Below are 17,004 nucleotides of genomic sequence, written 5' to 3'. Positions count from 1 at the left end.
ACCTTTGCTATTACTTTTTAAGCAAAATATTTTAGAATTACATTCTTTTCTCAAATAATGTGTATATAAATTGAACATTATCTATAATTTGTATTATATATTGGTTTCAAATCTTGGCATGAGGCCAGCAAATTCGGGGAGGGGTTAAGTCAATTACATTGACCCCAGTGCATCCTGAAAGGATGAAAGGATGAAAGGCAAAATCAACCTTGATGGAATTTGAGCTTAGAATGTAAAGAGAGACGAAATGCTGCTAAGCATTTTTCTTGGTGCACTAATGGTTCTACCAGCTGACCACCTTAATTTGTATTATAATGAATAAAATTCAACTGAAGTTACAGACTTACAGGAATGCTATCAAGTGCTATTTAGATTCTATGTTAATTAAGGAAAATAATATTTATAAACCATTCATCTTACTGAATTGAATATTGTTTGAGAAAATGATAAAATTTTGGGGAGATTATTTTGCATTATTTTTCAGAAGTACTAATGATGTATTGATTGCATGCTATACAGGCTCTAGATAAGTTTCTTGTTCTTGATCATGTTTTGGTGTAGGAGGTATGTTTGGTCGATAGTTACTGTATTCTGAAAAAAATATAAAAACGTAGTTTACTGTATTGTTTTCCATGAGATATGTACATTTGTAAAACTGTTTACTAAATCTATATGATTCTTTGTTTCTTAGAAATAAAATCTAACATTAACTATTTTAAAATGCTAAAAGCTATTTTGAATTATTTTTTGTTTTACTAAATAATAAAATTTCATTTCATTTATTGAATTCATTTATGGAGTTCATTTACAGAATTTATTTATTAAATTTGTTACTTTCATAAATTAGAATGTTCTGAATTACTATATAATTACCTGATGCTCCAGATTTCTGAGATGTAATGTCACTTTCACTCCACCCACGGTTCCGTTCTTTAAGAGAGGGTAGTGTATCATTTAGATTGTTTGATGTCACAATGCTGGCATTAAAACATTTTTGTTCAGTTGAACTCTCTTCCACATCCTTATTGTAATGCTGTCAGATAATAATAATCATGAAAGTTACTTGGAACAAGTTATATGAAGTTTTTACATTACAACTTGATGCACAAAGTATATTTGTATACCCTATCTCCAATGCAACTATAAGGAACATGGAAAGATAGAAGATACAGAATACAGTGCCTTTATCATCATCAACATTTGACATTAATTTTTCTATGCTTACATGAGTTAGATGTTTCATCTCCAGCATATCCTAACACTGGCTATGGTCCATCATAATCTCCTTTGAAAGGTCTTCTTCTTCAGCAGAATTCTTCCACTTGGATCCCTTAGTTTCATTCCCTTAATTGTCATCCATCTTATGTCTCATGTATCTATACCATTATAGTCTTCCCCGCTACATACCACAGCTGATTCTTTTTATGCTCATTTTTCCATTAACTCATCCATTCTCTCATTTATACTCATAACACATTCAAAAAGGTATGTTCACCACATTTCTTTCCAGCCTTCATATCTTCTACCCATATTACATAACAATGCAATTTCACACTTCATACCCAAGCATCATAGAAACTGCCCTTCACTCCGTTAGGAAGACTTTTGTTGCCAAGATAATTGCTGCCTGAACTTTTCCACCTGCCTTTCCTTTGGTTCCTATATTTTCACAACACTCACCTCCACTGCTGGTTAGGTCACTAACATAACAGAAATTATCAATATTTCTAGCTGGTTCTGGGCAGTTGATCTTTTAAAATAAGTTGCTTCTTACAAGTTTATATGAAAAAATATGAATTACCATTCTTTCTTTCTCTATCACATTTCTTTCTCTCCTCCCTCTTTCTCTATATAATGGCACACACATATGCATTCACATGGACACATTCATACAAATATAACAATACTATTATCTGTCTGTCTCTCAATATGTATGAATGTATGTATGCAGATAAATGCATTTAAATTTCTCAACATGACTATTAAAAACATTTAGCAGAGTTAAAGAAAAAAAAAACTAATACTTTTGAAAGTAAGAAGTTTCTTAATAAGTTAACTAAATGTCTTTAAGAAATGTGTTTGTGTATATACACATATATATATATATATACATACATGCATAGGAGGCGCAATGGCCCAGTGGTTAGGGCAGCGGACTCGTGGTCATAGGATCGCGGTTTCGATTTCCAGACCGGGCGTTGTGAGTGTTTATTGAGCGAAAACACCTAAAGCTCCATGAGACTCTGGCAGGGGATGGTGGCGAACCCTGCTGTACTCTTTCACCACAACTTTCTCTCATTCTTACTTCCTGTTTCTGTTGTGCCTGTAATTCAAAGGGTCAGCCTTGTCACACTGTGTCACGTTGAATATCCCCGAGAACTACGTTAAGGGTACACGTGTCTGTGGAGTGCTCAGCCACTTGCACGTTAATTTCATGAGCAGGCTGTTCCGTTGATCAGATCAACTGGAACCCTCGACGTCGTAAGCGACGGAGTGCCAACACATACATACAGAGAGAGAGAGAGAGAGAGAGAAAGAGAGGAGGGGTAGTTGTAAACACACCAGAAATTATGTTACAGAAGGACAAATTTCACAAAAATTATAATAATGATTGCTACCTAAATAAAACTATGGGAAATAAATATCTTACCTGTGGAACTGGTGGCAATCGCCTAGGTGTTGTTGAGAATTTCCATTCATTGGCTGGCTGTTCCATCTCTGGGTAATAGGAAGTTTTGGGGTTTATTGACTGAAGATTTCTGTTAAATATGTCTTCTGCATTTCTAGTTATTGCTACAGGATTGTTAGTCTGATACAATATTTGCCTCATTTCAGTCCTTGAAAGAAATTTTGGATTATTTTTTGTTGTTTGTGAATTATTAATATGATTAATACATCTGAAAACACATAGTGTTATTGACACTACAATAGCCACAGATAGTATTACAGCTGCTGCTACAATGATAATTATCCAAGTCATATTCAGGTTGTTACCAGACTTTGAGTGGACAGCAGTCAACATTGGAGATGTATCATTACTAACAAACAGTGTTAATATGATAGCAGTTGTTGCTGATTGAACTGGAGTACCACCGTCTTTCACTATAAACTGCAGCTCATATGTTCCTGCATCATTTTGGTAAACTGTGCGAGAGAAAGATAACACACCAGTGTGTGAGTTCACTGTAAACAGGTTTTTATCATTGGATCTCAGTATTCCATATGTGAGGAAAGCATTGTTTCCAGAATCTTTGTCAGATGCTTTCAGAATTGAGATGTCCTTCTTACTGTGTGGATGGTAGTGGACATCTAGATTGTAAGGATCATTATTAGGAAATATAAAATATGGAGCATTATCATTTTTATCTAGAATCTCTATAAGAATATTGGCAGTGTTATTCAGTGATGGTGTCCCATTATCTTTGACTAAAACCTGTAAATTATAGATGTCTTTTACTTCTCGATCTATTGATTGTGATGTAGAAATAAATCCATATTTTGTCAGTTGGAAAGGAATGTTATCATTTTTGTTCTCATTGATGATAGAATATGTAAGTTGGCCTCCATCTCCAAGATCAGGGTCTGTAGCATTGATGAAGCCAATAGGGAAGTCAACTTTCTGGTTTTCATAGGTGAGGAATTGGAATGTCTCTTTGGTAAAATGTGGTTCTACATCATTGACATCAGTTACTTTGACAGAAAACTGTTTCTTAGTCTTTAATGGAGGTGATCCCATATCATGACATTCAATAGAAACAACATAATGATCTATAGTTTCTCTGTCAAGAGGTTCTTTGACTAATATTTTATACTCTTTAGACCCCATATTAGAAAGCTGGAACATTTTATGGTGAATATTGCATTTAATTTGTCCATTAGGTCCACTATCAGTGTCAGTGACCATAACATAAGCTATAAAACTCCCAATTTTACTTGCTTCTGAAATAGCAGCAGAATTCACTGTTAAAGGTGATACAAAATCTATGTTTATATTTGGAAGATTATTTTGATTGCTTATTACATTGATAATTAGTGTGGCTGAAGAACTTAAAGATGGTTTTCCTCTATCCTTGGCTTGAATATATAATTTATATTTTTGTTGATTATTTCTGTAAAAATCCTCATTTAGGAATATCTCTCCATCTGGTTTCAGTTTGAAATGTGTTTTGAGATAAGAGCTTGTTTTTTGATAAAAGTTATATGTGATATTACCATTTTGACCTGAATCTAAGTCTGTAGCTGATAAAACAAAAACAGGAGAAGATGTATGATGTGTATCACTAATTGTGATGTTGTACATCTGCTGAGAAAACATAGGTCTATTATCATTGACATCAATAACAGATATCTCTATGTTCAGAGTATCTTCTTTGGGAGGAGAACCACTATCCTTTGCAACTAACTGTAACATATAAGTGTCTTTTAATTCTCTGTCTAACTTACCTTCTAGTGCTATTTTAAGTATTTTCATTCCATCAAACTCTTTGAATATTGATAATATAAATGTATTACTTTTATCTTTCAGTTCATATGTGATGTTAGAATTGAAAATACCAATGTCTTTATCCACAGCATTTGGTATTGATTTTGTTGAACCTTTTGCTTCAGTTTCATCAAATTCTAATTTAATTTGATCTTCTGGAAACTCTGGTTGGTTATCGTTAATATCATCAATTATTATCTTTATCTTTAATATTTTTATGAATGCTTCTTCTTTCCTAACAGCTACTTTGACAATTTTAAAACATTCTTTTTTGTAAATGCATAGAGACTCAGCATCAAGTGTGTGTGTAGTGTATAGTTTCCCAGAATTAGTGACATTGAATAAGTGAGATCCCATTGACATTGTTCTTTGCAACTGTGTAAATGTAATGGGAGTTCCTTGATGATGTTTGAGAGATTGAGAAAAGTTAGAATCAGCAGCAATGTTTCCTATGTAAGTGTGAGGACTATCTTCTTCGTTGACATGGTAAGTGATATCTACACTTAGAACACAGTGTAGTAAAGTATGTAGTAGACAGATGAATAAGCCACTCTCTTTTGTCATTATGATTCTTCACAAATCCTGCAGACTCTCAGTATCTTGAAAAACAAATGGAAATTCTATTATTAGATTAAAACAGTCAACATGAATGATCACTTCACATTTATGATATTTATCCACAATATTTGTAGCATCAAATTAATATTTGGGAAATACGTGTTGCCCCTCTTTTTGCAAAAATAATATTGGGAACTATTTTGGAAATTTATGTCATGAAGTGGTGAATGAAACTAAAATTTAATGAATTTTTTTTTAAATTTGAAATAATGAAATTGAGATGAATTAATGCAAAATTAGCACCGAGTTGTGGGTATGACACTATTGAATGACCAAAATATTAACATAGCTTACGTAGTTCAGAAATAAAGTATAGTTAATGTTGTGTTAACTTACTTACTGCTTACATTATTATTTTATCAGAATTTTTGCATCAAAAGTTATCTCTTAGTCAAGTGAAGGACACCTAAAGCACATAATAAATAAATTATATCTCTTGAAATTCATAGTAATTTAAACTACAGATAGATTCCTTTTAAAATGATCTGAGTGAATTTGATGAATATCATCAACCTCAACATAAGGATGAGAATTTATGTTCTAATTAACTTGAAGTCAAGACAAAATCCATAGGCAAGACACAAAGTATGCTTACATTAGAATTCAAATTTTAGGAGTTTATATAAAATGTTGTGTATGAAGTAGATGGAAGAGGGTGTATTCTCATTAAGGCTACATCCTATTGTGATTCTTTACTAAAGCATCAGTGAGATACAGGCACCATCTTACTGAGTTCTCACATTTATACTCTCTTCATCTAAGTACTTTGTGTATAAGTACATTTTCTTTTGCTTAAACTTAAGCAAGTATTCACCATTCTATCTTCAAATAACAAACACAAAATTCAATTCAGTTATTCATCATCATCATCATTGTTTAACGTCCACCTTCCATGCTAGCATGGGTAGGATGGTTTGACAGGAGCCGGCCTGGCAGAAGCCTGTACCAGATATCTGTGACTGTTTTGGCAAGATTTTTACAGCTGGATGCCCTTCCTAACACCAACGACCCAACAGAATGGACTTAATACTTTTTACGTGGCACAAGTGAGGTCAGTTTGGCCAAGGTTTTCACAGCTGGGTGCCCTTCCAAATGCCAACCACTTTACAGTGTGGACTGGATGCTTTCTAAGTGGCACCTGCACTAACAGGGTCACTGAGTAGCCTGCAAAACAGAAATCTTTTGAGAGGGGAGTGGGTATTGGAGGAGGTCATCTTGTGTCAGATGGTGAAAGGCTATAGTGAAACAGAAACCGGTGTCTTGCAGTAAGAGGAGGTACAAGGTTACCCAGCTGGTGGGGGAGGGAGAAAGAAAGAAAGATAGATAGATAGATAGATAGATAGATAGAGAGAGAGAGAGAGAGAGAGAGAGAGAGAGAGAGAGAGAGAGAGAGAGATCAGGAATGAGGACAGAAACAGGTGTGCTGCTGCAAAGGAAATACATGGTTACCCAATCTGAGGGAAGTGCAGGAGAAGGAGAGAGAGAATGGGAGATATCAGGACAGAGATGGTGGCAAACTGCTGGGCATACTCACAAGGGACGATGATCAAAATAAAAATGAGATGGTTGAGTAAAAGCAGAGAGAGATATAAATGGTGGCAAGTACTACAGCATATCCTTGAGGTTTGAAAATCACAATATAAGTGGCAGGATATTGTCAAAGAAACATGATTAGAGAGTGCAGAGGGTAAGTGAGTGGAGAAAACCTGGGTATAGAGTGAGACGTGGGGTGGGCTATTAGATAGCAGTGATACAGAAAAACCAGGCTGTGAGGACAGGATTGGGGAGTGAGAGGTAGGCATAGTGCATGAAGGAGGAAATGTGAGGAAGAGAAGTGGTGTAAAGATGTAGATTGGTTTGTTGGGGTAGGATGTGTGAAAAGTTTTCTTGTTACATGTGGGTGGAACACACAGACTGGGTGCTACTGGATATCAATAATACAGAGAAACAATAATACATGAGGACAGGATTGGGGAGTGGGAGGTAAACCTAGTGCATAAAGTGGAAATGTGATGAAGAAAAGAGATGTAGTTTGGTTTGTTGTGGCAGGGTGTGTGAGAAGTTTTCTTATGTGTGGGTGGGACACTCAGCACTTATAGAACTCAGCTTCACTGATATGGGCAGGTCTTCTCAAGAACCTCATATTATCTAACAAAAGTATTTTCTGATGTTCAGATATTGAAAAACTTATACAATTTGTTATGTAGTAAATTAACTTTAATTGAAATGAATATTTATGAGAATGCATTATATCAGTTATTTATTTTATAATTAATTTAGAATCAAAAGTATCAGATTCATGTTGAAATTCTGCAAAAGCTTTTGTTGTTTTAGCATTTATCTTTAAGCAATGAAAAAATGTTAAAAGCAAAAATATATCCTAACATTCTATAAGACAGTTTGGAATATCGAACTAGGTTAATTTTTAATATCTAAGTTGCTTTATTATTATCCATATTATCATCAGTAAAGACATTGTTTTTATGAGAGATTCGTAATTATCACTTAATATTTCAGGAAGATCTGTACTCAGTTTGCATCTGGCTCCTATATTTTGCTTTATCAAAAGGGATTTGTTTGATGAGACAAAAGTTAGTTGTTTTTAGAGCAGATAGAGCAGACCTATGATTAAAGATATTCTGATCTCATAACCATCCTATTGATGAACCTATTCTGATTTCATAACCATCTCTCTCCCTGACAGAGTAGACCTATGATCAAAGGTATTCTGATGTCATCACCATCTCATGTTGTTACAGGCAATATATACCCTGCACTACTTTTTCTGTGTCCCTTCAATTTGCAAGTCAATAAGGTAGAATTTAAGGGAGATTTGGATATTATTTCTAACAGGTATAGAGTTCTTGCTGGTTTGTAAGAAGTCTTATCATAATAAATCTATTCAATGTTTAATTAAAAATATATTTAAAAAAATAATAGAATTATTCATTCATTTATTCCATATTCACAAACTAACACAAATATGCTTTAAACATCAATATTATATTATTTGGAATCATTATTTCCAAATACACAGTGAAAAATCTGTGAGCTTGGGTAAAAATCATGTCATAGCAATATATATAACACGTTTATTAATTTAGTACCTTCTGTCTAGATGTCAGTTTGTTTTGGTAATTGTAACTGAGAAGGAAATATTCCTTCCTTTTAGTGGTGGTTATGTTATTGCTGCTATTATTGGTAATTATGGAAATAATGGTTAAATCTTTCTAATCTTTGCTGCTCTAGTCCCAATATGCATATATTATTTAGTTTTATGTGTGTGTATATATATATGTCATGGTAGCTAATTTAGCTGTTAATAATTTAGATTATTTCATTTTAATAAAAATTAGCAATTTAATATAAAAAGACATACCTTCATTGGTTAATCCTTTTCCCATTTTAGATTCTGAGAGAGAGATACATACTGGTGTAGCCTGCTTTTGCTGCTATAGTAGTAGTATTAAAATAGCTGCTTGTTGATGTAGTAGTTTGACAATAGCTGTGTGCTGGTGTGAATCAGGGAGTGGGAGGTAGAATCAGGACCATAAATGCTTAACTAATGATGTGTTTATGTGTGTGCGTGTATATGCACAATATATTATTATATATAATTGATAAACTTTAATGTAAAAATGAAGATAACATCAACTGACTTTAACTGTATAATTTGCGTAGACTCACATAATGCATTTCCATTTTACAGAAATTTTATCTTCAATTTTATGTTTTGAGTTTATATTATTTATCTACTGTATTTTAAAAAAAAAAGGCAATATTTGATTTTAATTGAAATATCAAAAGTTTTAAAGTAAAAATAAATAAATAAATAAAATATGCTTAATTGAATCTTAAAAGAATTTTTTCCTTAAATGATCAAGTTTAAATTTTATAACCATTGAATATTATCTTAAGCAGTACTCATTATTGCTTGAAACAAATAATTTATATCGAAGTTCTTTCTATTGTTAATGAGAACCAAACAAGCAAGATATAATTACTACACTACATAAACTCTGAATAGATTTCTTGTTCTTGTTCATTCTTTGGTGTCAGAGGTATGTTTGGCTGGTACTTGCTATATTCTGGAAATTATATAAGAATAAGGGGAAACTACTTAATGATGTTTTAATTTGTTTCCATGACAAATATTTGAATATATCTAGGTTATGTTTCTTCAGGGAAATTTTTATTTGTTGTTTGAATTTTTTTGTTTATTTCATTATTACCTGATGCTCCCATTGCTTGATTTTTAATGTCTCCTTTATTCTAGACATAGTTCCATTCTTTGTTCCAGGGTAATGTCTCACTAAGGTTGTTTGATGTTTCAATACTACCGTAACATTTTTGATCAGCAGGACTCATTGCCACATTCTTATCTTAATGCTGTAAAAAATACACAGATAAGATGAAAAAAAAATTACTTGAAATGTTTTTATATGGACAATGGTTCACTATGCAATAATAACTCAAGATTCATTACAACAGTATTACTCTTGGGCAGGTGGTCAATGGAAAATGTGAAGAAACCCATTGGATTGATTATACTTATGATACAAAGTTCCAGTTTGTGTTACACACTGTCACATTGATATTTGCCTGAGGGCTATGTCAAGGGCACACATGTCTGTGGAATATTCGATCATTTACGTGCTAATTCAATTTTCTGGTAGTTTAGTTGATAGAACGAATGAATACTCATTTCCAAAGATGATAGCGATCTTGTTAACATATGGTTCATATTAAATACTTAACATGAAAAACAGCCAAGAATAAATATTATAATATATAATTTTAGGAGGAGGGGCAAGATGATTTTATTGACTCCAGTACTTGATTGGTCCTTTATTTTATTGACCCTGAAAGAATGAAAGGCAAAGTTGACCATGGCAGAATTTGAACTTGTGCTAATGATTCTGCCAGCTTACCACCTTATGATGATGATGATAATAATAATAATAATAATAATAATAATAATAATAATAATAATAATAATAATAATAATAAAATCATAATTCAAAGAAAAAGAAATAATATGAAATTTGATGTAAAAAGAGAAAAATGGTGTCACACTTACTTTGACAACTTGATCGCAGACACTGGACTGGATTATATCCAGGATCTTGAGGCAGTGATGCTGGATTGAGAAGTGTGGTAGGTGAACTTTGTTGCAATGGCCTGCATTGGAGCCCAGCCATAAAAAAATATGCATCTGTTTATATGTATGCATGCATATGCATCTGTATATATGTATGCATCCATATTTATCTATATGTATATATGTATGTATGTATGTATGCATGCATGCATGCATGTATGTATGTATGTATGTATGTATGTATGTATGTATGTATGTATGTATGTATGGTGGAGGTGTGTAGTTTAGTGGTTAGGATGTTGTACTTATGATTATAAATACAGTGAGAGCTGTGCGAGCCATGTACAGGGACATAAGAAGCATCAGATGTAGTATGCAAGAGAGATGTCTGCACTGGTATGGTCATGTGCTACGTATGGATGAGGAGAGCTGTATGAAGAAGTGTCACATCCTAACAGTGGAAGGAACCTGTGGAAGAGGGAAACCCAGGAAGACATGGGGTGAGGTGGTGAAGCATGACCTTTGAATGTTGAGCCTCATAGAGGCAATGAGAGACCTTTGGAGATATGCTGTGATTGAGAAGACCTGGTAAGTAAAGTGAGATCACAGCCATGGCTGATACCACTGTTGCGTAATCAGCCCGTTTAAAAGTACCCTTGAATCGTTGGGCAATATGCTACACTTGACAAGACCTATTGAATCAAGTAAAATCAAAATCAAAATCGAAATCAAAATTGAAATCGTAGTTGTGGCCAATGCCAGTGATGCTGCTGCCTGACTGGCACTATGCTGGTGGCACATAATAAGCACCATTCAAGCATGAGTCGATGCCAGTGCTGCCTGACTAGCTGTCCATGCCAGTGGCATGTAAAAAGGACCATCCAAATGTGATCAATGCCAGTGCCTCCCAACTGGCTGATGTGCTGGTGGCATGTAAAAAGCACCATCTGAATGTGGTTGATGCCAGTGCTACCTGACCAGCTCCTGTTCTGGTGGCACATAAAAAGCACCCACTGCACTCTTGGAGTGGTTGGCATTAGGGAAGGCATCCAGCTGTAGAAACCTTGCCAGATCAGATTGGAGCCTGGTGCAGCTTATTGGCTTGTCAGTCCTCAGTCACACTGCCCAACCCCAGCCAGCATGGAAAATGAACGTTAAATGATGATGATGGTGATGATGATGATGATGATGATGATGATATATATATATATATATATTTGTATGAATAAATATATTTGTTCATGTTCATATATGTGTGTGTGTGTATGAGAAATGTTTTAGCTATTATCCTGTTTTAAAAGCTATGAAAAGAACTTTGCTCTCCAAAGATTATCTGAGATGAGAAAAGACAGTATATATATAAAAATAGATTTACCTTCATTGTTTAATCTTTTGTTGTTGTCGTAAAAGAAGAAAAACATGTATCTCGTAGGAGTCTTCTTCTGTAACTGCTGCTGTTGTTCACAAATTGCAGTCATATTTCAAAAATGAGTTCCAATGAAATGTGAATTCATAAATGTATTTAAAATGTTTTTAAAATATATTTAATATGTGAATGTATGTGTGGTTATGTGTATTTGGGATTGCTTTTCATATCTCATTTGTAATAAGGCTAGATACATTTGATACATTAACATTTCTACCAACAAAACCTATACAATAATAAATAAATGCAATGATATTTAGATAAAATGCTATATTTGAAAGATAATTTTAATGTTAAGAAGAAGAATAGTGTAGATTCATTTTCCTTTACTTTACCAATATCTTTGCTAGAGGCATATCTACTCATCTATGTTTATATAAAGATTGCCTTCTATAATTCTCATGTAAAAAATTATTATGTCCATAGTTTTAAAATCATTGAGCTTGATTCTATGATTTTTTGTCATTTTATTTTAGTGCCATATTTAGGCATTATCTTCTTAGTTTGAAGTCTGTTTTAATTACAGGGGTGGAGTAGAGTTTGAAAATGTGGAAATTCATGCTGTCAAATGGAAGAATATATATATATATATATGCAGAAAGTCATGTTTTGCTCTTGACAGGTAAAATGTCATCAAAGGAAAATATATATTCTTTTCTACTCTAGGCACAAGGCCTGAAATTTTTAGGGAGGGGGTCAGTCGATTACATCGACCCCAGTACACAAAGGATGAAAGGATGAAAGGCAAAGTCGACCTTGGCGGAATTTAAACTCAGAATGTAAAGACGGCATACTGCTTCAGTATTTGAAGCTCTAGAAGAGTTATGTACCTTGTCTCAGGATACTTGTATTCCAGTTTCAAGAAAAGAGTTGCTGCAGTTATTTTCATTCATCACAATATAGCTCTACTGAAATCTATTAGTATTATCAATGTATAATATAATGCTAATACTAAAAATACTTTACTTAATAAAAAGTAGTGAAAACCTCACCAAAATTAGCATCAGCCCTATGACCTTCATTGGAAAATTATAACTTCAGTATTTGTTAAAGAGTTTTCAATAAAAGATTAATTGAAAACAGTGCTATATGGAATGTTATTAATACACTATTGAATTATTTGAGGGGTTGATTCTTTGGTTATTAAAAAGTAAATCTGATGTTACTGTGTTTGCATTATACTGGCTCCAGATACGTTTCTTGCTCTTGTACAGTCTTTGGGGTCGGGAGTATATTTGGTCGGTAGTTGCCATATTCTGAAAAAGTATATGAAAATTACTAATGATCAGGGTTGAGAAAGATACATGTATGTATAAAAATTTTAGAGAAGCTACTAATTGTGTATGATTTTTCTGTTCCTGTGAAAATAATAATTCTATGAAGTTCTCTTATCATTTTCAACCTCTTTCAATGCTGGCATAAATTGGATGTGTCATTACGATCTACATTAGTTCTTATTCAGGGTTACTGCCCTACATGGGTCAGAATACTACATTTCACTCTCCATTATAAAAAAACAACAATTTCCTTATGATATTCATTTTTCCATGTCATTAACATTCTTGTTGCAATTTTATGATTTATTTTGTATTTACCTGATGCTCCAGATGTTTGATGTGTAATGTCTCCATCACTCCAACCACATTTCCGTTCTTTATGAGAAGATAATGTATCATTCAGGTTATTTGATGTCATAATACTGCTGTTATAACATTTTTGTTCAGATGAACTCATTGTCTCATCCTCATTACAATGCTAAAAAAAAAAGAAAAGAAAATAATATAAATTGAAAGTATTACATTCATAATGTATAACATACAATTAATATTAATCTTTGATATTCAGCTCAATCCAGTTTATCAGGGTGAGAATATTTTTAATTATCGAAATAATTTGAACTCAGAACGTAAAAATGGACAAAATGCTGCTAAGAATTTTGCCTGGTATGCTAATGATTCTGCTAGCTCACCACCTTATTATTTCATATTATATTAATAATCATTTCATTATTTCTCTACAAATCTGCATGTGCACTGGAAGCCTTCCTTAAAAATTTAAGTCTTTGCTCAATATATTGTTGGCATGAATTTTCTGGACCTCAATTGAATACCTAAATTAAAACTAATAGAAGACTTTTAAAGTTATAGAACCAAAATCAAGCTAAGATATTGTTCTGTTTTATAGTAATGAATCAAAGATTCATTTTGAAATGTTACCAATGGTGCACATCACATTCTGAAGTATAGTAACACTATCATAGCTATAAGAGTTCTGTCATTTAAAAATTATAAATACATACAGACATTAGAGCTAAAAGTATGAATTCTAATTACTGTTTTGTCTTTATAAGAGAGACTGAATTTCGCATATTATTATTATTTCCTTGGCATAGTACCATATACTTCAAAGTCAACATTGGGGTTACATATTTACTTTTCTTAATGACAAGCAGTACCAAAATCTCACTTCTAATGGATTACCTCACTTTAAATTATTACAATCTCCTATATGCATAATCTACATCATAACCTGGATATAGGGTTGCTTGACCAGCTAGAAATAGCAAGTAAACCCTCCTTCAAATTACATCACATTCTTTTAGAAACTGAACACTTCGATCCTGAGTATACCATGCAAAAAAGATGAGAAGGTCTTGACTTTGACCACAGATTTGTCTGTTCCCATCAGGGTTGACATGTGCTTAAACAATATCAAAAAACCTTACTCCTCTTTGTAAAGATAACTTCATAAACAGTTTATTTTAACAATAATACATACCATTGGGACTGGTGGTAATTTTCTGGGGGTAGTTGAGAATTTCCATTCATTAGCTGACTGCTTCATGTCTGAGTAATAAGAGCATTTTGGGTTTATTGATTGAAGATTTCTGTTAAATATGTCTTCTGCATTTCTAGTTATTGCAACAGGATTATTAGTCTGATACAATATTTGCCTCATTTCAGTCCTTGAAAGAAATTTTGGATTATCAGTTGTTGTAGATGAATTATTAATGTGATTGATACATCTGAAAACACATAGTGTTATTGACACTACAATAGCCACAGATAGTATTACAGCTGCTGCTACAATGATAATTATCCAAGTCATATTCAGGTTGTTACCAGACTTTGAGTGGACAGCAGTCAACATTGGAGATGTATCATTACTAACAAACAGTGTTAGTATGATAGCAGTTGTTGCTGTTTGAACTGGAGTACCACCATCTTTCACTATAAACTCCAGTTCATATGTTCCTGCATCATTTTGGTAAACTGTGCGAGAGAAAGATAAGACACCAGTGTGTGAGTTCACTGTAAACAGGTTTTTATCATTGGATCTCAGTATTCCATATGTGAGGAAAGCATTGTTTCCAGTGTCTTTGTCAGATGCTTTCAGAATTGTGATGTCCTTCTTACTGTGTGGATGGTAGTGGACATCTAGATTGTAAGGGTCATTTTTAGGAAAGATAAAATATGGAGCATTATCATTTTTATCTAGAATCTCTATAAGAATATTGGCAGTATTATTCAGAGAAGGTATTCCATTGTCTTTGACTAAAACCTGTAAATTATAGATGTCTTTCATTTCTCGATCTATTGGTTGTGATGTAGAAATAAATCCATATTTTGTCAGTTGGAAAGGAATGTTATCATTGTTGTTATCATTGATGATAGAATATGTAAGTTGGCCTCCATCTCCAAGATCAGGGTCTGTAGCATTGATGAAGCCAATAGGGAAGTCAACTTTCTGGTTTTCGTAGGTGAGGAATTGGAATGTCTCTTTGGTAAAATGTGGTTCTACATCATTGACATCAGTTACTTTGACAGAGAACTGTTTCTTAGTCTTTAATGGAGGTGATCCCAAGTCATGACATTCAATAGAAACGCCATAGTGGTCTATAATTTCTCTGTCAAGAGGTTCTTTGACCAATATTTTATATTCTTTAGAACTCATATGAGAAAGCTGGAACATTTTATGATGAATATTGCATTTAATTTGTCCATTAGGTCCACTATCAGTGTCAGTGACCATAACATAAGCTATAAAACTCCCAATTTTACTTGCTTCTGAAATAGCAGTAGAACTCTCTGTTAAAGGGGATACAAAATCTATATCTATAATTGGAGCATTATTTTGATTGCTAATTATATTGATAATTAACATGACAGTAGAACTTAAAGATGGTCTTCCTTTATCTTTTGCTTCAACATATAATTTATATATTTGCTGCTTATTTCTGTAAAAATTATTATTTAGAAGGATCTCTCCATTTGGTTTCAGTTTGAAATTTGTTTTAATGTAAGACCTTGTTTTTTGGTGAAAGTTATAAGTGATGTCACCATTTTGACCGGAATCTAAATCTGTTGCTGATAAAACAAAAACAGGAGAGGTGATATGATGTGTATCACTGATAGAAATATTGTATGTTTGTTGAGAAAACATAGGTCTGTTATCATTGACATCTGTAACAGAGATTTCTATGTTCAGAATACCTTGTTTTGGTGGGGAGCCACTATCCTTTGCAAGCAACTGTAACATGTATGCGTCTTTTAATTCTCTGTCTAATTTTTCTTCAAGTATAATTTCCAATATATTCATTCCATCAAATTCATTAGATATAGATAATGAGAATTTCTTAGTTTTGTCTTTGAGTGTATATGTGATATTAGAATTAAGAAGACCAATATCTTTATCCACAGCATTTGGTATTGATTTTGTTGATCCTTTTGCTTCAGTTTCACCAAACTCTATTTTAATTAAATCCTCTGGGAACTCTGGTTGATGATCATTAATGTCTTCTATGATGACTTTTATCCTTAAGACCATAATAAATGTTTCTGCTTTCCTCACTGCAACTTTAACAATTTTAAAACATTCTTTGTTGTATGTACACAAAGACTCAGTATCCAATGTTTGTGTAGTGTATAGTTTCCCAGAGTTGGTGACATTGAATAACTGAGAACCACTAGCCACTTTCCTTCGTAGTTGTGTAAATGTAATGAGAGTATCCTGATGATGTGTAAGAGGGTGTGATAAGTTTGAGTCAATAGCAATGTCTCCTATATAGGTTTGAGGAGCGCCTTCTTCATTGACATGGTAAATGATGTCTATTGAGACAATGAGAGACAGTACTTGGTATAAAATACATACCAGCAAACTTGTCCTTGTCATTTCTTTGTTTTTCATTTATTTTCAAAGTTAACAATACCTGAAAATAAGAAAAGAATGACTTTAAAATTACATAAAATAAGCAGTATCATTATTATGTGTTTTATAGATTGAAGATACTTGTTGGTGTAGAAAAATCATTTCAAATATATACTTTTTATTTGTTAATCACTGCATGTATGAAATGAAATGAATTGTTTTGCCAAC

The 17,004-nt window shown here is 33.0% G+C and overlaps 1 protein-coding gene across 1 annotated transcript in view; it reads right to left on the bottom strand.

Annotated features, from left to right (window-relative positions):
• Positions 1–17,004, bottom strand: part of LOC128249425 (protocadherin Fat 4-like) — a 65,014-nt gene that overhangs the window by 43,773 nt on the left and 4,237 nt on the right. The window contains exons 2-10 of the mRNA XM_089363306.1: positions 14,407–16,837; positions 13,224–13,383; positions 12,811–12,884; positions 10,857–10,894; positions 10,182–10,282; positions 9,120–9,189; positions 2,651–5,054; positions 874–1,033; positions 513–591 (exon numbers count right to left, since the gene is read on the bottom strand). Coding sequence (XP_089219432.1) covers positions 513–591; positions 874–1,033; positions 2,651–5,054; positions 9,120–9,189; positions 10,182–10,282; positions 10,857–10,894; positions 12,811–12,884; positions 13,224–13,383; positions 14,407–16,815 — 5,495 coding nt within the window. The 5' untranslated portion in view covers positions 16,816–16,837. The remainder of the gene's footprint in view (positions 1–512; positions 592–873; positions 1,034–2,650; positions 5,055–9,119; positions 9,190–10,181; positions 10,283–10,856; positions 10,895–12,810; positions 12,885–13,223; positions 13,384–14,406; positions 16,838–17,004) is intronic.

The sequence above is a fragment of the Octopus bimaculoides genome, chromosome 14 (assembly GCF_046866305.1).
Source record: "Octopus bimaculoides isolate indiv1 chromosome 14, ASM4686630v1, whole genome shotgun sequence".
NCBI classification, from domain to species: Eukaryota; Metazoa; Mollusca; class Cephalopoda; order Octopoda; family Octopodidae; genus Octopus; species Octopus bimaculoides.
This window is presented reverse-complemented; position numbering and strand designations above follow the sequence as displayed.